General features: G+C 45.1%; 1 protein-coding gene across 2 annotated transcripts in view; it reads left to right on the forward strand.

Annotated features, from left to right (window-relative positions):
- Window positions 1–20,518, forward strand: part of LOC144169828 (lachesin-like) — a 209,999-nt gene extending 189,481 nt beyond the window's left edge. The window contains exons 7-10 of one of the 2 annotated variants that reach the window (XM_077699192.1): window positions 1,095–1,157; window positions 3,471–3,581; window positions 4,162–4,254; window positions 15,698–20,518. In XM_077699192.1, the coding sequence (XP_077555318.1) occupies window positions 1,095–1,157; window positions 3,471–3,581; window positions 4,162–4,254; window positions 15,698–15,798 (368 nt within the window). In that variant the 3' untranslated portion in view covers window positions 15,799–20,518. The remainder of the gene's footprint in view (window positions 1–1,094; window positions 1,158–3,470; window positions 3,582–4,161; window positions 4,255–15,697) is intronic. The other variant, XM_077699193.1, reaches the window with a different exon arrangement.
- The last annotated feature ends 2,192 nt before the right edge of the window (window positions 20,519–22,710 follow it).

Genomic DNA, 22,710 nt, shown 5'->3' on the forward strand with positions numbered 1-22,710 from the left:
TTTACGTGACATGAAGAGTAACAGACTGCGATAACAGCAACAGCGCGGTTTCCAACCCCAGTGGGAATTAATACTTTCAGTATGACCACTAAACCAGTGCATACCGGGATAAAAATGAAAACACCCTCTACGCACAGGGTGACTGGACAAAATAATTTATCACAACAGATAGCACATTCATTCATTAATATCGAGAACAGAACGAATCGGGCTTTTGGTGCCTTGTACTCAACAGGCGTTCAGTAAAAGATACGAGATAAAGTTTCCGCATTGTCAGTGCATTAATGTGGGCCAGTTGGTTCCTGGAGCAGTGAAACATATTGGAACAGCGCGGTAAGGACAAGGCAGAGGATGCAAATTACTAGCGCTGGAGTCCTGTGTGTCCTTGTGACAAGATAAGACCCCGTGACAAGACTCAATACAATGCGTCTACTTTTCTCGGTGTGTAAAAACAATTCACCGTCAATAAACGTGTTACTTTCTTCAGGTAAAATAAGAATGCAGAACCAAAACAACAAACATAACGAAATGGAACTTATTATTCTTAGGGTATTTATAATACCTAGCTCTGAAGAAGTTGTGAAAAAAGTCGACACATTTTTTATAAATGCCTAAACAATTTCAGTTGCAGACATTGTGTTAAATACACGAAGGATAATTATCGTTCCATTTTCGCGCCTCTTACAAAAAGGCAATAATTATATTGATAAGTTAAAGTAACTGTCAACTATGTTTGAAGAAAAAAATTCATAAAATAGCCATATCTGCTCTGATTTCTAGTTGCTTCATTTGTGGACGTTCAAGCTTCAATCCTGTTTCACTCAACCTCAATATTAGAAGTAGTGGGGTGTCGGCTTTCTCGTCAGCAGTAGCATGCACTTAAATTGAAGTATGGGCACTAAACTGACTCTACGGTACTTATCTAAAAAGATCCCCATGGCACAGTTCTTTTTGGTTGAATGTAAAAAAAAAAAAAGAACAGAAACTCGCCGGCATATTTGTATTGCGGTTAAGATAGGGGACGTCCCGCACGAAGTCTTTGTTCAACATAGGCTTAAAAACAATATAAAAAATAAATAATGCTGCTCTTGCAGATATCCCACATCCGACAACTCTGGCCCGACCAACGCCAGCAACAGAGGCAGTGGTGCCCAGAAGTAAGCTTGCTTTTGTTACGGCTTCTGGATGCTCATGTCCGCATGCAGGAACTCCGCAATTATTCCCAAAGAGACACTAAAATGTATAGAAAACTTTGCCTATCTCAGTGGATCGCAGTGCCGATAACATAAATTGGCACCCGCGTAAGCAGTACTTCTTCATAACGGAAAGCATGCCAATACAATGAAAACAGGATCACCACCTCAGCCGCTTTGCGAACTATTACTTGGGACATCCCAAATCGTGAACGGTGAAATGCAACTTACGGAATGAGTAGCAAGTTAAGGATATGTAAATACATGTATCGGAAAACTCTTGTTGGCGATGTACTCTTTAAAAGTCACTAACTTCAGTCTTCAAATACTGCAGACAGGTTGTTTCACTGCCACGGTCGGTAAGCTTTGTTGCAGTTCCGGCTTCGGTTTTGTCTTCGGGCACAAGTTCCGGGAACCTTTTCTGAGTGGGTGAACGGGAAAGCTCTCAGCCTGTTTCGGGGTGAGCGAACTACCGTACAACAGCTTAAGTCCCGAGATTATTCCCGTACTTGTCCACGCATCGAAGCCTGCCGTCGGCATTAAAGAGCAAGTCCCAGGTGACGGCCCCTAACAGGCTCACTTGAGTGCGTGGTCGTTTGGAGGCTTGTTTGGCACTGGTATTGTTACGTGCAATTCCACATGCCTGAGGGATGTCAGCTGCAGCTATTTCTGAATGAACAAAAGATCATTTCTCGTTGTACAACAGAAGGAAGAGGAAGGAACGTTGTGATAGTTAATCGGTCTTTGGAGTCTCGTTAAAGTACACCAGGGCATAGTAAAAATCCAACGGAAAATTCTAAATTCAATAAAAGCTCGTCTTTCAGCCATATACTCTTCACCGATTCGGCGTAATCGTTTTCTTCTTGCGAAATGAATATTTAATATGGTTATGTCTAATCACTACGTGTGGCCTTGAGGAATTTGAGCAGATGCGTAATATCCCGTCCGAACACCGGTGCCCCCATCAATCGTCAGGGAGTCGTCGTTGAAGACGCCTGATGATAAGCACGTGTTTGGAACTAAGTATCACTAACCAAGACGGCAGTACGAACCTTGCTTTCAGTTTAAGCACGTCCCGTGATCATGCGCAAGCTAATACAGTCGGCTCCCGTTAATACAAAGTGCACTGGGACCGCAATAAACTTCCAATTAACTGAACCTCCAGTTAAACAAAGAACACAATAACAGCACTGCTAGTAGTCGGCAACACGTTTCATTCTTGATTGCGCTCAGAATGTCGACTTTCGTCCCCAAGTCGAGCGTACGTCACGGGCTGCCATGATAGTTGTCTCTTCCCTAAAATCGAAGCCTGAATTGTCGCCCACGCAGACTGCTCTCACGGCGCTGTGCGCCAAACCAAAAAAAGGTTGAGAACTTTAAAGGGACCCTGCAGCACTTTCGATAAACGCTTTCACTCCTTCCTTCGCCTCTGGAAGCACTGCGAAAGCTACAGTTATCGCCAGCACGGACCGGCACTGCGTGATTTGCTCGTCTCACCAGATACGCCTTCCGTTTCTGCTTTGTTTTTTTGTTTGTTTTTGCTTTACTTTTAAAGTTGCTATCGAAAAGCGTTAATTGCTGCAACTAAAGGAAAACCGGCCAACCGCCGCTACATAGCCTCAGTGACGTAATTCGGGCCGTCGAAGAATTTCAAGATTGAGAAAGAGAGAAAAATCTTTTGAGCGAGTTTTTAAGTTATCTGGTGGGCATAGAGCAGTTTTTTTTGCTGAGGTACTTTGCGACCCATAATCGAAGTACCGCGAGTGTTGGGTGACTACGTTCTGCAAGCATTTGAGATATCAAAAAAAGTTGAAAAAAGTCTTGCAGGGTCCCTTTAAACGAGAGATATGCATACGCTGGCGCTAGCATCAACTGGCCTGCCGCTTTATCAACTGTACGCTGCCTCAGTTGCGGTGGCGCCGACATCAGTACAGAACACGGCACCTTTTGTTGTGCTTGAAAATTTTCAATTTTATCGAGAAAGGGCGGTCACCTGGATGCTTTTCATTCCAAATAACTTTCAATTTATCAATGTAATTCGTATTAGCTTCGAATTGTCGAACAAGCATGCAACATTGCCGGGACCAGCACATCACTTCCAATTAAACGAAAATGCCAATTAGGGAACTTCGAATTATGGAGAGTCGACTGTATATAGTATCTAGTATTTGTGGCGTAAAAGGTGACAACAACCCTAACATAGTGGTTGCGGAAGGTATAAACAATTGGGGAACGCCATTTTACATAAGTCGTTTTGTTATTCCAACTCAATTTCAGCCAAGGTGTCGGGGCGGGATGACCTGCAGAGGTTAAGGGCACAAGCGGACCTCTCGGTAACAGCAACAAAGTCGCTCCTCGATGAAAACGCCCAGGATTCTCCACAGCCCGGTCAGTTAAGCTTATGACTTCTGTTCGATGGTTAACTTATTCGCTGGCCGATTCGCCAACCGAAAGTCCTGTGCCACAAAGGGAGAGTGCAACTGCTGCTTACGAGACATTAGAGAACACGAGACGTGAAAGCGCTATCCAAAAGAGCATGCGTTTAAAATGCATTTAACCTTGGTGATTTAAAAAAAAAGCCCTGTATGACGCCGAACGTAAAAACACAGGTCAGGTAAGAAGTGTCCGCGAAGTCTGTACAAGCTTCCCAGATAGCCCGAAAAGCACCCAAGGTTCATTTCGCGCGAATCGTATTATGATTCCCCAAAAATTATCCTTTTGTCAAGATACAAAAAACTTCTAAAAGGCTGTTGCGTAGTGACGGCACCAACAACAGCGAATGCTTGACAAAATTAAAAAAAAAACATGCATTCCTAATGCAGATAGATGCTCTCGTGTTTTCTGGTCTTTTGATTAGTTCCCCATGAATAAATGGACACACCTCCCAAACTATCTTTCAAGAATTTTTATTAAGTACCTTTTGTAGCCAGCCTTTGAAACTAATTCAAAATTCTGTTCTTCTTTCCAGATGGACTGCCCTCCAACGAACAAAGCCGGACAGGTCACAGTCCATTAGATCGGGTTCACTTCGAGCCTCCAGAAAGAAACCGAGGCGGCTCATGTAAGAAATTTTAAGTCTCAATCGACATCCCACCTAAGTGCGTTGCAAAGCTCCCGGTCTTGCAAATCCCTGAAAGCGTAACTACGCCTTCCGTTAAAACAGAAACCAAACTTGCGTGCGTTTGCTGGGAAAGGTGTCTTGTTTTTGCGCACCTTTGTTTTTAGGTGAAAGCTTCACACTTCAATGTTTCAAGCACGCGCTTTGTACGGTACAGAAAATAGGCGGCTCCAAAATATGTTGAAGTTGCGTGAACCGGGGAGCGTGAGCGGGGATCGCGTGCCAGGAAAGGGAAACAGCGGTGTTGGAGGAGGGTTGGAGTAGGGCTCTGAGTAAGGGCGACGCAGTCCGCGCCGGGAAACGAAAACCGCCGCGCCAAAGGAGGGTGGGTCGCTGCCAAACGTGCGATACTTGCAAGGCCGAACGAGCCGCATTGAAAGGTGAAGGCACCGACAGGGGCGAACATGTGGTTCCTGGCGATGGATGGCTGGCGAGCGACACGAGCTATAGAGGGGGGCGGGCACGGCCGCTAAGTTCAACCGAAACATAACGAGTAGATCAGCGGGAGGTCCAACTAAGTTTTTGCCTTCACAATCTTAGAATCTTCTGAGCCTCCCCGCAATTTTTTGTTGTCTGTATAAGAGCTAGTGAACATAAGAGCACATGATGAGATCGTGTTGTTAGTTTTTCAACCAGAATGTAGAGAGTGTTTGCGTGCGCACTTAAGTCCCCGGCCTCACAGACATCAGTGCTATGACAATTATATACATTATATAGCAACAGTGTCACGTGTTACGTGTAGAAAACACGTTCTCCATTTTTCTCCCGCGCAGTAGCAGTGTCTATACAAAAACCAACCCCTCCTCTACCAGGAACAGGGGTGTACGCGAAGCTTGCCCAACCCTGTGAAACCGTAACTAATCTTGTCAAACCAAATGCCGAACCCTCTACCAATCCCAACCTAACCCTTTTCCTGCGGGTGACGTGGCGCGGGAAAGTGCGTTCGCATGTGTTTGCCAATGTGCTCGCTCGTGGGGCGCCATCTGCTGTCTTCGTCACGAGGCACACAGCGGCAGCCTCACGGCAGGTGTTTCAAATTTACAAATGTTTTTTGTTAATTACGCCTCTTTTTTACGCGTGACATTTTATTTTCTCTGTCAATTAGCTACGTCTAAGTTCATGAGGGACGCTGCTACGAGGTTTTTGTTTATTTTAATCTAATTTTTTCATTTTAATTTTTCTCTGTCTTACTGTGAAGAATGATTCGCACGGAGCGAGCCAGCCCCCCTTTTCCTCTCCGACAGGAGGGAGCGCCTGTGATGGGCTGGGAGTATGGTGTGATCCGGCCGCGAGCTGCGGTTGAGAATAGAGGGGGGGGGGGGGGGGTGGAGGGAGTTTGGGCGAACGACTCCTACAGCATCACCGACTGTGACACGCGTCAGCCAATACTATCTTCGCTTGAAAAAGCAAAACAAAACAATCGGCCCTCTTCCGAATCTACGCGCGAAAGCTGAGGAAGCAGCGGAGCTGATGGCCTCCACTAGCTTTAACTTGGCTTTTGTTAGGTCTGCCCATCTTATCGGCAGATCGAACACTGATCCGCCGAGCACACGCCGCAAATGTGGGTTTTTCTTGGCGATTGCTGCGGCTCCCACGGAAGAAAATCGAGAGTTGAGGGCTGGAGTAATCTCGGAACTCACGCTTCAGTTCAAAATTTTGTCACCGCGGACGAAAATGTTGCGACCTGCGGCGTCTATCGAAGAATTGGCGGAAGAAGCCAATGAAATTTCCACTGACGGAGCCGACCTGTGTGGCGAACTGACGTCACGTCAGAGAACCATCACGCTCTCGATGTCCTGCAACGCACCGTAGGTGCCGGCAGCGTGAGCGACGAAATCGCGCATGGTTTTACGCGTTTCAGGCGGCATTCTTCACTCACATGGTAGGCAGGAAGTACAAAATAGCATTACGGACTTTTTCAGCCCACAGTAGTAGTGTTTAAAAAGATTTTTATATTTCATGCTCATCTGGACTTCTTTTGGCTCGTACGAATTATACGATTTGGGATTATACGACGATTTTGCGAGGCTCCGACGGATTCGTATGATCTAGACTATAAACTACAAAATAAATCCTGGAGTAACGCATTAATTCCCCCAAATTAATTAAAACTCAATCCAATGTCCCTCTATAGTGTTGAGGAACTAGACCCGCGCCATGGCTCTGCTGAAAACACCCGTTTAATCCTCTCGTCTTCACTAGCTCATGATGATGATCTGTAATTTGTCAAGCGGTCTTCCTCCTTTTCTGCAACATCCTCCCACGCACGGCAGTGATCCATCTACGCGTAAAAAAACTTGAGGAGAAAAAACATGCCAGAAAACTAAAATTATGGTCAGTTCAGCAGCCTGGTTCGAATCCGTCTAGCCGTTCGATCACCGTTCGTCAGCAGCTTAACTTTAATCGGTGCTTTGACGTCCGATGTTGCTTTCTAATGGCGGTCTTCGTTACTATCGGAGATGTAGATACAGCGGCCCTCTGTTGTGTTGCAAGAAAATTCGGTCTGTCTCGCGTCTAGCTGGTCTTTCACATCGTCTTGGTCGGGATCGCACTTGTCTCGACCGAACCTCCCGTGTCTCAACACACCGTGTAAATATGGAGGAACTAGTTGCACTCCGCCTGACGGAATCGGGTCGTAGCTTAGGCGAATGTCCACAAACTCTGCGTCTCGTCTTTAGTTTGGCGGTCCTTTTCTGTTTGCTAGGCTTGTCCCGGTCTTCGCCTCTTGCGCCGGATCATGTCGGTGTTCATAGCATCAGTGTTCGTTATCAGATGCATTGAAACAACGGGCTTCTGATGATCGGGAACGGCCTCAGGAGGTTGTGCTAAGAGTTCTTCACTCTGTACAAATTCTATTCATGACCACAGCGTAGCATTTGTGGAAGTGCTCAAGTCGCCTACTCGCAGTGGGATGGTTTCCGCCGTTGTCGCATTCGTTATGAGTAATTGGTCTGTGCACCCAGATACCTCATTACGGGCAGCTTCAGACGTAACCAACGAGCTCCATGATGTTTGGACGGGTGCGACTTGAGTGGTTGCCGAATTCGTTACATGCTGCGTGATTAGCTTTTTCCGGATCAAGCTCCTCTTCGATATCTTCTCATTAAGCAGCCACTTCGCGCAGAAATTCATGTATAATATTTGTCAGATTCTTCGTAATCCTTTCGTAATCTTCGATATCTAGGAGATCTCGTATGTGTCTGTCAAGATTATTTATGTCGTCCAGCACTTCTGTAAGAGATTCGAGGAGGATTTTAAGCGTACGTATTCTAGGGGTTGGTGATTCCACAAGGCTGTCTGTTGTTCTGACGAGTTCTGATATATTTGCCTAGAGAGTATCCCTCAGCCGCTTCAGTTGACTCACAGCCTCCCCGTCCTCAGTAGGCTGAATGTCCACAGGGAGGGTGTTCTGGATACGGTGCTGCTGCTGAATGCTTCCGGATTCCCAGTGGTCAGTGCGGTGCGTCGAGCATCCAGCCATGGGGGGCGCCGTTCGAGGGCAAGGCCCACGGGATCAGGACATCAAACGGTTCCGCGGCCCTCGCGTGCCTCGCAGTCGCTGTCCGCCGTCATCTGGTGTCCACCAGGCCGTTCCTCCCGGGTTTCACGGCACCAAACATGTTGAGGAACTAGACCCGCACCATGGTTGGTTGGTTGGTTGGTTGGTTGCCTTCCACCATGGCACATACCCACGCGGGGGATTGGCCAAGAAGTTTTGTGCCTAATGAGGATGTGACCTATATTATTTTAGATCCCAAAATTTAGAAAAGAAAATACCCAACAGAATTTTTTAAATATGTATAATATGAAAGTAGATTCAGGAAGAAAAATGAGCTATGTGTGAATGTTTCGCTGGCTAGCAGGAAAACCTGCCTGTCGCCACAACATAAGAATGGAGGGCAGACACAACATCCCTGTGGCAGACTCCTAGGGCGGAAGCGCCTAGTGGCAGGACCTCGGAACTAGATAGCGGAAGGTTAAGGCGTCTAAAGGTTGACTCCAGATGCGTGCGTCGCATTGGGGAGAAGCTGCGGCAATTAAATAGGAAATGTTCTATATTTTCCAGTTCGTCGCAGAAAGGACATTGCGGAGATGGAGCCAGACGAGATTTATAAAGATAAAAATTTAGTGGGGGAATTTTGCACCGAAGTTTAGTGATTGCTGCCTCGCATATCCTTGTTTCACAAAACATTGGCTTCCATGCATGACGAAGGTGGCTATAATCTCTAGAAGATAGAAGGGCGTCTTGCTTATAAGCCTGGAGTAGCTGTAGACGTTTAAATCTCGCCCCCAATAGAAAACTGTCATTTGGACATTGCACGACCACAGGGCCACCTAGAGACATGCTGGCTAATTGATCAGCCACTTCATTGTATGAGATTCCTGCATGTCCTGGAACCCACACTAGCCGAACCTCACAAAGCTGACGCGGAACAAATGATCGGAATGTGCGGATTAATGGAGAATCTTTTTCGGATGTTAATGCGGAACACACAGAGAGGGAGCCAGAAAGTATAACTACATGGGAAAATCTATGCTGAAGTTTTTGATGAGCCAAAATTATTGCCAATAATTCCGCCTGGAAAATAGGTGTGAAATCAGGTAACCTGATCGAATAGGACCAATCGAGGTACTGGGAGAATATCCCGACTCCAGCTTTCTCATCAACTTGTGAGGCATCGGTAGCAATGACGATATGGGATTGAAGGGTTGACAAATGATCCTCCAGCAATCCATTTAGAATTCGGGCTGGCAACATCTTGGCATTCGGCGGGAAGATATTATCAAAGTTTATTTCAACAAATGACACACTAATACAAGTAGAGGGGAGCCGGAAAAGGTCTGCATGAAGTGGCTGAAGCCATGACTGTACTAGATCCATCTTGGGTCTCTGGAACCGCGTCCACTGAATGCCTTGAAAAAGATCAGGCCTCAGACAGAAAATGAACTGTGCGTCATGCAGTGGGGGTTCAAACAATTTGACAAAGGTTAGTACGGTCAATAATTGGAATCTAAACTTCAGTGGAGGAAACCGTGCCTCAAGGTGTAAAATAGGGTTAGCGACATATTTTGGCAGTCCAAAGCATAGTCGCAAAGCCATTCTCTCGACGATAAATAGGGGATTTAATTTGTACGCCGCACAACCAGAAAATAGGACGCAGCCAAACTCTAATACCGGGCGGACATAACTGCGATATATCATTAACAGTGTATCTCTACGCAACCCGAATTTGTGGCTACATAGCCTGCGGAACACGCCTGCAGCTCTTTCTCCTTTAGTAGCAATATGTTTAATATGAGGACGCCATGTAAGCTTGTCATCATAGATTATACCGAGATATTTTAATTCTGTAACTTGACGGATGGATTGCTGTCGGTACAATAGGCATGAAGAAATGGGGATGGTAACCGGAAATACTAAGACCGCACATTTTCCCACATTAAGTGACAAATGTAGCCTGTTAAGCCAATTATCTAGGGTGGCCAGATAGTTTTGTAGTCTTTGGCACAAGTCATGAATGTCTCTGCCCGATGAGTAAAAAGCAATATCATCGGCATAAACGTAAGTTGATATGCCATCCATTATGGGAACTGATCTGAGAAGAATATTAAAAAGAACCGGAGAAAGGACTGACCCCTGAGGAACCCCTCGAAACTGCTGATATTGTGAAGATGATATGCCACCTTTCGAACAGAAGAATGTCCTTCCAGTTAAAAACGCACCAATCCACGATTGGATGTATAGAGGGATTTCGCTACTCTCAAGATGTGACATTAAGGTAGTATATACTCTACGCTGTCATAGGTCTTTGTTATATCAAGAGTAACAAGTGCGCTTACGTGTTTTAGGCTACGGGCTAGTTTAACGCGGCTCTCAATGTCAATATGAGCCTTCCAAATGGAATTCCCGGGTCTGAAGCCAATTTGAGTGGGGCTTAAAATCTTATTGTTTTCAAGAAATCGCATAAGCCGACCATACAATATCCTCTCGACGAGCTTTACCAAGTTGCTAGTTAAGGAAATTGGCCTGATGTTATCTGGGACGTAACCTAATCCTTCGTTTTTTAGCAATGGCACTATCTTAGAGAGTTTCCATTCTGGAGGTATCCAGCTATGTTTCATTGACGTGTTTACTATGTTGAGTAAATCTTCAGGGGTTTCCTCAAATAAAAACTGTAACATTGGCACAGTAATGCCATCTGGCCCCGGAGCAGCCTCAGACAGCTGTGAAACAACGTCAGCCAATTCCGACATTTTCACTGGGTTGAAACCAACATTAGAAAGTTGACTGACAAAAGGAGCGGAGAGCACAGAAGAAAAGCGGGATTTAAGTTCTTGTGCAATTTGTTCGAGAGCTTCAATAGATTCCTGCGTTGAATAAACCACTGAATTTTCATTGTGGAGCTCTTGAACCACCTTTCTCGAGCGAAGAAACTGGTACAGCAATCGCCTATTCTTTGGCTTTGAGAGAGCGGCAAACTTCTGGGTGTTATGAGCTTCTTTCGCTTTAGACACTGTCCGTTTGAATATGGCGGCCGCAAATTTGTAATTGGTCCAATTAGACGGGCATTGGTTTCTTAGCAGTACCTTCCAAGCCGCCTGCCTTTGATTATACGCCCGTGCGCAATCTTTGTTCCACCACGGGCTATTGCCATCTTTTTGAGAAGAGATAATGAATTGGGAAGACCTAACAGCATCCGAAATGATCGAAGTAACTTGAACTGCCCTGCGTTCCTCGTTACCGGATAGAATAGATTGAAGTGCTATTTTTACTTTGTTTTGCATACGGTGTAAATTTGCATGCCGAATCATACGAGCACGTGGGGACTTAGAAGGGCACACTATCTCAAATAAAATAGGAACATGGTCACTACTTGTCGCGTGATCCAAAGTAGACCACGAAGAGATACTGCCGGACTTTGAAAAAGTCAAGTCTAAGACTGAAGTAGTCTTCCATCGAAAAAATGTTGCTGAACCAGAGTTATAACAATGCATATTGTTATCATTCATCCAACCACTTAGCCGCCTACCACAGGAATCTGTGCGGAGCCCCCAAGAAACATGTTGGGAATTAAAATCACCGCAAATATTAACGCGATTCTCACACGATTGCAAAACAGCATCGAGAGGAGAGGTAGAAATGACGCCTTCCGGAAAATAGGAGTTAACCACCGAAAATGCAAAACACCCGGGCAGGCTAAATGTAACTGCTAGAATTTCACAATCCACCGACATGAATTCAAATGACTTATGGGCTTTATGGCAAAATTGCAATGACACGAGAATTAACAATCCACCTCCTCTGGTTAGTCGAGCTAAGCGGAATATCCGATAATTATGGAAATAAAATGGCCTATACGGAGTCAGCCAGGTTTCTTGCAATAAAATAATGTCTGGTTGTTCTTTAGAGACTATGAAATCAAGGTCTGTGAGAGATGACATGACAGAGCGGCATTTCCATTGTAGGACCCGAAGCGACATTACGATGAATTGATGGCTGCCACCGCAGCTTCCAAGATGTCATTTGTTTTGGGAACGCCTTTACCTTTCTTTGCTTTTTGTTTTGGAGACGATTCCAGTGAGCCCACAGTCGGAGATCCAGTTCTTTTAAACGGAACTGTTTGATACTCCATGTCCACCGGAGAGTTCAAAGAACTGGCACTAGGTTTGTTTTCAGGATGAATATTGGAGGATTGCAGCAAAGTGGGCTGTCGAAAAACGATTTTGGAGGAAGATGGATCACGTCCAGAACAGGACTGAGGCGAAGGGGGCACACTAGGGGGAGAGGCTGGTGAGTGCTGACTGAGCTCTGGAAGTTCAGGGGACTGAAGGGCTTTAGAGATGACTTGGCCTGGCGATTCCGAAAGATTTGACTCACTAAAACTGTGCTGGTTTAGTGACCCTGCAGCTTTTGAACTGGACCCGTCTGTTGAATCGCTTTGTACCGCTACGCCGCACAATGCAGACACAGTCTGGGATACATGGGATGTGTGAGCTGCCAAAAGTTCTGTAATGGCATGCATGGACCTATCCATTACTTTAGCCTGGCTTTTTTTTATTGCAGAGGCAATTATTTCAGCCAGAGACGAATCAACAAGTGTAGAGCCACGGGCAACTGCTGAGGCATAGTCGGACAATCTTTCGCGAACCACTGTCATCGCCTCACTCCGCGTGCACCGACGTTTCTTAATCACTTCAAGGATCTTCATTTCCTGCTCGCGAACCGGACACCTTGAGTAGTCCGCCGTGTGAGAGTTTCCACACGGGCAGCAAGTTACCTCCTCCGTATTGCATGGTGCGGGAGGATGATCACCCCCACACGAACAGCAGCGACCCGAAGATTTGCATCCCCCGACACTATGGCCAAATCGCCAGCATTTCTTGCACTGCAAGGGACGCGGGAAAAGAGGCTCCCCACGAAAGATAAGGGGCCACACTTTGAGCTCTGATGGGACAGACACCCCGGCGAAGGTAGCAATCACTGATTCGGTGGTATAGCGGGAGTCCTTCTCAATTCTGCTGCACCAGTGTACAGCTATGACACCCGCGGAAGCAAACTCTTCTAGCATATCGTTGACTAACATCTTGGTGTCTACTCCGCGGATGATGCCTTTTGCACACGCAAGGTGAGAAGGAACAAAGGGGCTCACCGGGAACGCAGCAAATGACTCGCACTTGAGAAGGTCCTGTACACACTCCAGGTCCGATGATCTAATCACAACTCCACCTTCCCCGAATGGACGCACGCTAGACATTTTGTTGAAGCGTTCCGTAGCGGCACGAAGGGCGTTCTGCATTTTTCCAGGATTGTTGTGGCGAATCGCCCCACCATTCGTCGGAACCAAGGCCACAGGGATGTCGGTCAAGCCGTTGCGGAGAAAGGCTGTCAAAGGAAGATCCTGCGGCTGGCCGACCAGGGGGTAGCCCCCCCAGCCAGGGGAGTTAGTAGCCATTCGGCGCAAAAAGTGCCCACCCTAACTAGACTCCCAAAAACTGCAAGGTCACAGAGAGATAGATAACCAGGGAACCCTAAATCCTGGCCAAAACCCCGCAATGGATATAAGGAGTGATGCTCCGAACGCCAAACTCAGCAGCTGACGTGCCTCGTAGTTAATGAAGCAGCGGCCAGTGATTGTCTCGCTCTGCTGAGAACACCCGATTAATCCCCTTGTCTTCACTACCTCATGATGGTGATCTGTAATTTGGCAAGCGGTCTTCTTCCTTTTCCGCAACAACAGTATGCCATTTCAGAGGCGTCGGCGCCCTCATTCGACTACTTTTGCTATCAAACCCAGGCTGATACCGAAACTATTCAAGAGAAGGCGCCCCCTTCCATCGACAAGTCACTGCACCGAACTTGGCTTCTTTCACGTTGAGTGGAGCTGATCTTAATTTTTTTTTTTCTTGAGGCGCGCACTCCCCGCACTTTCTCGTCGGCTCCTTGCATCCTTCTCCATTTCCTTGACAAGTGTGCCTAGCATTTTTCCTCCTCTCCACTTTGCTGCGCCGAGTTTTGAGCGACGTTAGGCACGGATGCAACTCAAGCTTAAACAGCTCCGCTGTTAATAGCGTTTAATTTTCCGCAAGGGCAAATTGATCAGCGGAAGCTATGGCTCTTTTTTACCTAGTCGAGAATAATTCTGACACCTAACCGTAGGCTATGATCTCTAGTTACCATATTTTTTAGGCTTTTACGCTATTTTTATGCGTTAGTCAAGAATTAGCAGTGCGGAACGCTTTACGATGAGGCTTAGGGCTGGCAAAATGACGCGATATATGTTGCTACAGAACGCACGGTAAGTAAAGCGTGGTTAGTTTACTGCATTTTGACACGTGATTCTCACACGAATAAGAAATCATAACTGAGCGTCTGCCGTTCATGTAAGCTTGCTTTATTCGTTCTAAAAAGGTCCCTGCTTTTGTGCATGCGATGGGAAGCGACCCCTTTCCATCCGCAATTATTTGTTGATTGACTGATTTGATTGATTCTAGGGTTTAATGCCCCGACGCAACTCAGGCGGTGAGGCGCGCCGTAGTTTAGGATTTCGGATTAGTTTTGATCACCTGGTGATCTTTAACGTGCGCCTAAACCCCGTACCCACGGGCGCTTTTGTTCTTCGCCTCCATCAGAAAAGCGGCCGCCGCGGCCGATAGTCGAACCCGCGTCCTTGTGCTCAGCCGCACAACGCCTTAGCCACACAACGCCTTAGCCACTGAGCCACAGCGGCGGGTCGCAATGAATTGCTAAGGCGGCAAAAGCTGTGCTCCGCAAGGAGAGTCAGCGTGCGCACTATTTTTATTTCTATTGACCGAGCTTGACTATGTGTAGGCGATCTAGGCCTTTAGCGCTGAAGGGGGCCCTGCAACATTTCTTTAATCATTTTTCTAAATCATAATTGCTTTCAGAATGTAGTCAGCACACACCTTCAGTACTCAGAATTAAAAACGTAGGTCAGAACCTACATCTGTCAGATAACGTATAATCTCGCTCAAAAGACTCTTATCTTTCTCAGTCTGTGCAGTGGTTGCCCGCTTGGGTCACGCCACTCGGAGTACATAACGGCTATTGGCCAGCTTCTTTCATTTGCAGCAATAAACGCACTCTACATCCACTTAAAAAACACGAACAAAAGCAAAGCAGAAGCTGGAAGGCATATCTGCTGGACGGCGCAATAGCGCAGTGCGGCTCTATTCTGGCGGTAACTACAGCTTTCAAAGCGATTGCGGGAAAGAATGCAAGGGCTTATCAGTGCTGAAGGGTCTCATTAAAGAGACTCTGCAACACTTCCGATAAACCCTTTCCCTATTTTCTGGAAGCACTGCGAAAGTTATAAACCTTTTCATCCGTTAATCCTTAATAAGATCGGAGCATGTTCTGGACTGTGTTGCGCACGCGCAGTTACATCTTCCTGTCGAGTGCGCCAATTGTAGGGCCCCTAAGCACAGCCCACTGATAAAATGGAGGATCCGAGGATGAAGAAAATAAAATGTTCTATGGCCATCGAATGCGTTCATTGCTGCAACTGACGGAAAGCCGGCCAATATACCCTACACCGCTCTCATGACGTAATTCCAGCGGTTGAAGAAGGCCAATACAGGGAAAGGAAGAAAAATCTTTTCAGCAAGTTTCTAAGTTACCTTTACCTGGTATTGAACAGAGCAGTAATTTTGGGCTGAGGTACTTTGCGTACCCCTAATTTAAATATTGCTTGGGCTGGTGGACTACGTTCTGCAAGCATTTAAGATTTCGAAAAAAAGTCGAAAAAAATTGTTGCGGGGTCCTTTTAAGGCGCAACACTACATGAGTGCAACTAACCACTGTCAGCAGAGCATACTCCGCTATATAATATTGAGGTATTTTTGTCTCTATTTTTTTGTTTTTCAGCGTCAGATTCGTCCAGAAACGTCCCGTGCTTCCACTGCTGTTCCGCACAACAGCTGTTGTGGAGCACCGCCCTGCTGTACGTCTACCGGTGGTCACTCTGAACAGACCACCCGAATGCGGAGAGAGCAGCGCGTGCCGCCCTACGCTGCACCATTGAAGGACAATGCTTCGGCGCAGGATGCCTCGCACAACGTGCAATAGCCAACGACAAAATGCGGATGTGGTGCTCAGGACTCAGACTTCGCCGCCTGGGGAGGAAGTGGTGGTGAATGACCCCTTCACGAAACCCCCGGTTTCCGTTCTCAGAAGCTGTGTTTGTGTTTTACGCGAATCTTACACTCAGACGGGGAAATCGAGCTCGCTGTAGATAACAGAGTTGCAGGCAATAGCACTCCGCCAACAATTGCTGGGAAGTGTCGAGAACTTGATCAAACCCACGAGAAACAGGTTAATATGAGTAATTATGCCCCGCTGCGTGTTTTTAACCAGCCATTTCGTTGCCTCTTCTTCACTATGGTGGAATATTGGGTGTTGCTTATGCCATATTTTCTATTCTCGTTCATATAACATACGAACAAAACGCGCATCAGTACTTGTTTTTCGTTGCTACAAGAGATCTAACACCAGGAACTAACATTTCGTCTCTTCCTCGAGCTCCCTTTTGAAAGTTTAGAGATTGTTTCTTTGCGACATATGCCAGTGTCCTTTCCGCAATTTCAGTATTGCTTGTCCCGTACTCTATTGCTCTTAAGTCAACGCTTTACACGAACAGCAGCGAAACTTCAATTAGAGCCTTTTTATGCGACATACCAGTATTTGTAGGCTCTTTCTTTACCGAAACAAGTGAAATCGCAATTTCTGGTAGTGCGGCGTCTTTGTCAGAGGGCATTAATGGTTGACGCTAATAGACCACCTAGGCTGACCTTTCTTTCCGCTGACTCAACGCTCCTCTGACTGAATGCTATCAACGTGGTTAACTTTTGAAAAACTGCTATAAGAGCCATTTTATTTGGCACTGTTTTTGCATACCGAAGCTTGTTTGGGTGCTTGCCAAAACAGAAGAAAGTGCAGCTTCCGGAGGACATCATCTGCTGTAAAAAAACTTGTTTTCTAGGGTTGAGCACCGAAAAATAAGTGTTGATATTTACATCAATGCGAAGCACCTTTTGGGACACCTTGTCTGTATCATGCATGCATTTTTCTGTTCGAGCTGGTTGCATATTTCAGCTATTCTTCGCAAGGTATGTCCTAAGTGTGTTCCATTTTACCGTTGGGGTTGTTGCTTTCATGAACGTCTGTCAGTGCTTGATACAGGAATAACATGGTGTGCCGTCGGCCGTCTTACATTGAACATCAAAACAATCATATGTTTCAAACATTTTTCAACAACTTCTTTGAGTTTCGGAGATTTCCCATAATTCCCATTGCTTAGCTAAATGCCTACTAAACTGATCTTTTATGGTCCACATAAGAGTAACGTTAGATGTCTTTAAATAAAATGCAACCACACAAACATGAGAAAGACAGTATAGCGCCCTGTGAGGTGCGTCAAAAAATGAAAATGCACCAGAAAAAGCAGCCAAGTACAACCAGCGCAGACATCCTAGCAACGGAAACAAAAGCATCTACCCTCAGGAAATGCTGCGTTTTTCGTAACGGCTTCGATTTTATGATCCCTGTCCCTTTTTTCTGGGTTCACGAGAAAATTTTATTTCATTCGTTTATTGATATAATTTAGGTCCCAGCCAGAGCTTCCAGAACAAGCGCTTAGTGTCCTTTTAAGAGGGCAGACTTCAAGTGGGTATCGGCACAAAAGTTGGATGGTGGAATATGGAAGGTTTACGTCTGACTATTGATTCCCTACGAGCTCAGTTTTTTGGGCGGAACCTCTTTTGTGCGTTTTAATTATCCCAGAACCATCGGGTATTCTGCGTGCAAATTTTTTTATCCCATTTCTTTGCTGTTTTCTGCAGTTAGAGCTACAGTATGAGTTTATCTAGTTGCTCTGTAAGGAACAATTTTGTAGCGCCAACGTGTTGTTAATCGCTATTCCAAGCTCATGGAGGCAGCCACGGTAAATTTTCTTTACCGGACGGAATCTTGTTGTTGATCGGGGTGGAGCTCAAGAACCGCAGCCGTATTTATATTTCAAATACCTTGGTGTGTTTTTTGAGGTCCTTAAATGCTAAATTCTACCGTTTCGTCCCGGCTTCAAATCTCTTGCTCTCATGCGGTAACGTTTATTTGCGGTCATCTGCCTTATATTCACGAATAATTATTTAGAAGCGTAAGGAATGCATCAATTCCGAAATATTTCCTAAAATAGTAATCAAACAAAACACAGGTAATTTTTTACAACAAATAAAGAGAGCGCTGTTGCTGGAGTGGGACATCCAAAATAATTGCTTTGTCAGGAAGTTGCAATGATGAGTTACCGGAGAAGGTCTATGCTAAAAAAAAAACGTAGAAAAAATTGCCATAATTTTGTTGTCGCGACGCAATATCATCCTCTAACAATATGTGGTGATCAGGGCCACCACACGTAAGCATGGCCATCAGCTCTTACGCTCTACTCTTATTAATCGCAGAGCAGCTCTCACTCGGTCTTTGCGGCAGCAGCGTCGCCCATTGCAAATCACGGCTGAGGTGACAGAACAAACAAAATTGGTACCTTATTGGATATTTTTATCAAACAATTCTCACAAATACAAATAAATCTGGAAACACACTAACGCACATCGGTGTTGTGAGACCCACAACAGTTACGTGCACCAGCATGAGCCTAATTCACCGAACACTAAATCAATATCATCGTCACAATGTCGTTATGAGTAACTGGAATTAACATTTTTAGCCATGCTTTGCTCAGAGCATACGAAGAAACACAAATAGTATTATAAGTGCGACCTTCATACTCATCACTAAGACGCGAGGGCATTCGCTTTAGCTTTCCGTTGTTTAGATGGTAAAGCAACATTCACAAATGAAAAGTGTTTAACACGTTCAGTTACTGGGATCAACTGATTTTGACCGTTCGATGACAAAAAACTACAACTTTACTATAAAAAAGGTGAGAAATTGTAACGTTTTTGAATTCGGTGTTATTTCGAGTCTACGAAAGCCTGTTATAATTCTTTTCCGAATGATCGCCAAAATACTGTCTATCAAGGCAGTGGTTGTTCTTAGTAACACGTATAATGCAGTTCCTTGCCTAACGCATACAATTGAATCATTTAAAGGGACACAGAAGTGGATTCCAAACTTTGATTACTTTGTTAATTTGTAGTCTAGAACCTGTAGCCCGTCTTCTCAGTTGGTTAGGTCGGTTTACACGCATTTCTCCCGGAACCCAAGAAAAGGATATTCAAAAGTGCCGCTCTCCTTGAACTCCGCTCGACCCCAATTTGGTGAAGCCGCCGATGACGACATAATTGTATCAGGCCACGTTTCAACCCAGTGTGGAGTCATTATAGTTGTTCGTTGAGCAGCCCCGATAGGTTGCCTGGTGTTACCTATTCTTCTGAACTTCACGGCTTCCGACATAGGCTAAATACAGCGTGCCAAACTTCCTTCGGTGGCCTTTATGGGGAACAAACCTATATGAGCGGTGATGGTATTTGAAATCTTGCACAGCATACTGGGCATAAAATTACAAATTTGTGATCCATGGTGCAGGCTGCGTTGAGCTGTAAGCATTGGGCATATAAGTATGCCTCGGGGACAAAAGCAGGAATACGATCATCAAGATTCTGATTACGTTAACGCCATAGCAAACAAAAGAACATTCACCCAACATACTCTTTGTGTTTCTAATATGTAAGACGGCGAGCTTCTACCGAATACGCGGTAATGTGACTTGCAAAGACCATTAGATGAAAGAAGGGAGGCTTGCTGCATTCTAAGTTGATGTGGCATCGTAAGAAACAACATATCAGGAGCATTTAATGTCAGGGATAACATATCTGCTAAATGTGAATATTTCATAAAACTCGGGTGTACATCTTGGGCAACACATTGCTGGGATCGACAACGGTATTCCTATAATTTCAGCTACCGTCTATTTCAGGTTCGACATTGCTAAGGTAAACGATCAACGAGTCGTGTTTCTTGCACGGACGTTACCCGCATAACAAAACTACAAGCACCGTACACAGATGTACGGGTAATTCCGTATCGAATACTTTTGCTTTAAACGATACAAGTATATTTAGAAAAGCCATGGGTATTTTCAGTTTCTGAAGAAAAACCAGCAATGCCTTCTGCACTTACAATGAGCGCAAATTAGCCTTACATTCGAAAAAGAAACGTTTAAACCATCCCTAAGGGTAAGTCTCTGCAGGTGTGTGTACAAACATTTTGTTGTGCATTTCGTACTACACCAGTTTGTAAGAAAGGGACGATTCGTCTTGACCTTCCCTTAGGATACACTTTGCAGCTAAAAACAAACAAATTCACAAATTTCGGCGTGGAAACACAGCGTCTGAACGGCGAAATAAAAAGAAATGTTACGCGCTGTTCGTGTGTTCCACCCTGGTGTGCAAGCATTGTTTTTTCACCGAAACTCTGCCTGTAATATATAACCGCAGTTCCTGTACAGAATCACGTCGAACAAACCGCGACTGAAGCCCAGCACCCGTGTGCAGACTTCAAGCTTAGAGTATGTATTCTATAGAGTTTGCGCTGCTGACCACTCGCAAATCACGGAGGGGGAGCCACCCGTGAGAGGCGACGTGGCCGCATCGAGTGTACATATCTGACCATGTTGAGCGAAAATGAATAAAGAGGTTTACGGGAAAAGAGGAAGCAGGAGAAGATGGTGTACATTACATGAGGGTGTTGTGTCTATCTTTATTGTTCTGCATATTGTCTGCTGTGGCCGCAAGACGGACGCCGCTCTGTGAGGTAACCAACTGTACGTACAGTGCACATACACCAAATACTGTCACCATATTTAAATATTTAAAAATGGCTATGATTATATAGAAATCCCGGGCCATCTCCGTTAACGTGAAGCTTGAGGAGCGAAGCATGCAGCGGATAAGTGTATTTTTGGTGCCTTGGCGTTTTTACTCACTGAGATGAAACCGTAACGTGAAGCCTGAGGAAGAGTGAAGCATGCAGTGCAGAAGTGTATTCTTGGCGCCTTGGAGTTTTTTTCCGCGAAGATGAAACCGTACGCGACCAGAGGTATACAGCCTTGCTGTAAGTGTCATGTCTTTGAAGCACGAAGCTTTCTGGCGTGAGGCGTTGGAAAACGAGTGCCCCGCGTGTTCTTTTAGCACGCGTTTTTCCCACGAAGATGAAACGTTATAGCGCGAGGCGTTGGAAAACGAGTGTCCTGGTGTTTTAGTACCGTGAGTACATGATACTCCGACGACATGAGGCGCTGACAGCCCGAGCCCCTAAGGGTCTAAGCCCCTAAAAGGTAAGTACAAGTAACTTCAGTTACAATTATCAGGGACATTACACTATTACTGAAGTCATGTCCACAAAGCGTGGCAAAACGGAACACGTACGTCTTCCCCTCGGAAGAACTCATCGGAGAGCAGTAGGCGTGAATTAAAACAGCGCGAAAACTCTATACTGTACAAGCCAGGTCTAATAGAAACAAACAAAAACACCTGACGCAGACAGAAAGAGTGTATACACACTTGGGCGAAATTATAAGCAAAATATTTGCAGGCACATGTAAAAACTAATAACAAATGTCTGAAAAAGGTTGTTAAGCTTGCATACCGATAGAAGATGATAATAAGGAAACATAGGCGATACATACCACAGTAAATTTGGTTATAAATATACAAATATTCCAACACAAATTAGTCAGGTATATGACCTAGTATTTCAGTTGAAGCGCTTTTAGTTTTTAACACGAAGCTTCAGTGTTCTCACTGATGGCATCCGTAAACAAAAAAGGCTGAAATGAAAAAAAAAAACGCTTCTGGTGACCAGAACTGAACCTGGATCCCTCGCATTATGACGCCGGCTCCATTCCGACAATGTAGAAGCCGTTTGGAAAACAGACGACAACCAAAGAATCCGTCACCAGAAGGCTTCGCGTTCAACCATTGACGTCGTTTGACGTCAATTTTTATTGCGAGATATATTTGAAGTTGGAAATGTGATCAATTACGGAAAAAAAATCTGTTACAGAAGGAAAATATTTGATTATGTATAGCTAGGCTGCAAAGGTGGAGCCTAGGTATACATAGTCAAATAATATGCATGTTGTTTGCGCAGCAAGTCCTCGGAGTCCTGGGTGCACTGGTATTTTAAGTAGCTATTACAGTGAAAGAAAAAAACTAGACTTCAAAATTTTTTAAAGAAGAAATACGACTAAGATACTGCTTGGGGGCAGGCGATCTCTTAGTTTTTAGTTCTTCCGGCAGCGCAAAAAAATGCAGCCCGGCTACCACAGTTTGTCAGGGGTCTATGTACAACCAGATGGTTCGTACGTAAGTGGCATGTTGCCTCGAGTTTTCAATATTTGACAATGACGCTGGTAGAGTGATTCTCAATTTGGGTAAAAACAAAAGGAAATGTCAATAGAATACCATGAGTTCTGCAAGGAATAATGTTTTTAGAGCCTGAAATATTGGGTTTTCTACTTGGTATATCGGGCATCTGAAATGAAAAGCTTTTCTATGAAGAGACTGGAGCCCGTCCGAATCAGTCTTATTAATCCCCATCCTAAATGGCAATGCACAATATATGTATGAATTAGAGAAAAGCACAACTATTCCCTCAACCACACCGAAGAGTTCTTCGATCAGTGCATCAAACCTGTGTGCCTAGATATATATGTCATATGTATTATATGGCATATATGTGCCTAGAGAAGCGCACATATGACTGACAAGGAATAAGCAAGTCCCTCCCAGTCTATGACTATTCGACCGGCTAGAGTTAATGATGCTCTGTAACATTTCTACAGTAACAATAAACTAAAACTGAAACTGAAACTGAAGTACTTCTAAACATAATTTAAGAATTAATAATTGGTAGTTTGACGT

The sequence above is a fragment of the Haemaphysalis longicornis genome, unplaced genomic scaffold (assembly GCF_048455015.1).
Source record: "Haemaphysalis longicornis isolate Haplotype H1 unplaced genomic scaffold, Haemaphysalis longicornis Haplotype H1 scaffold_2, whole genome shotgun sequence".
Classification (NCBI taxonomy): Eukaryota; Metazoa; Arthropoda; class Arachnida; order Ixodida; family Ixodidae; genus Haemaphysalis; species Haemaphysalis longicornis.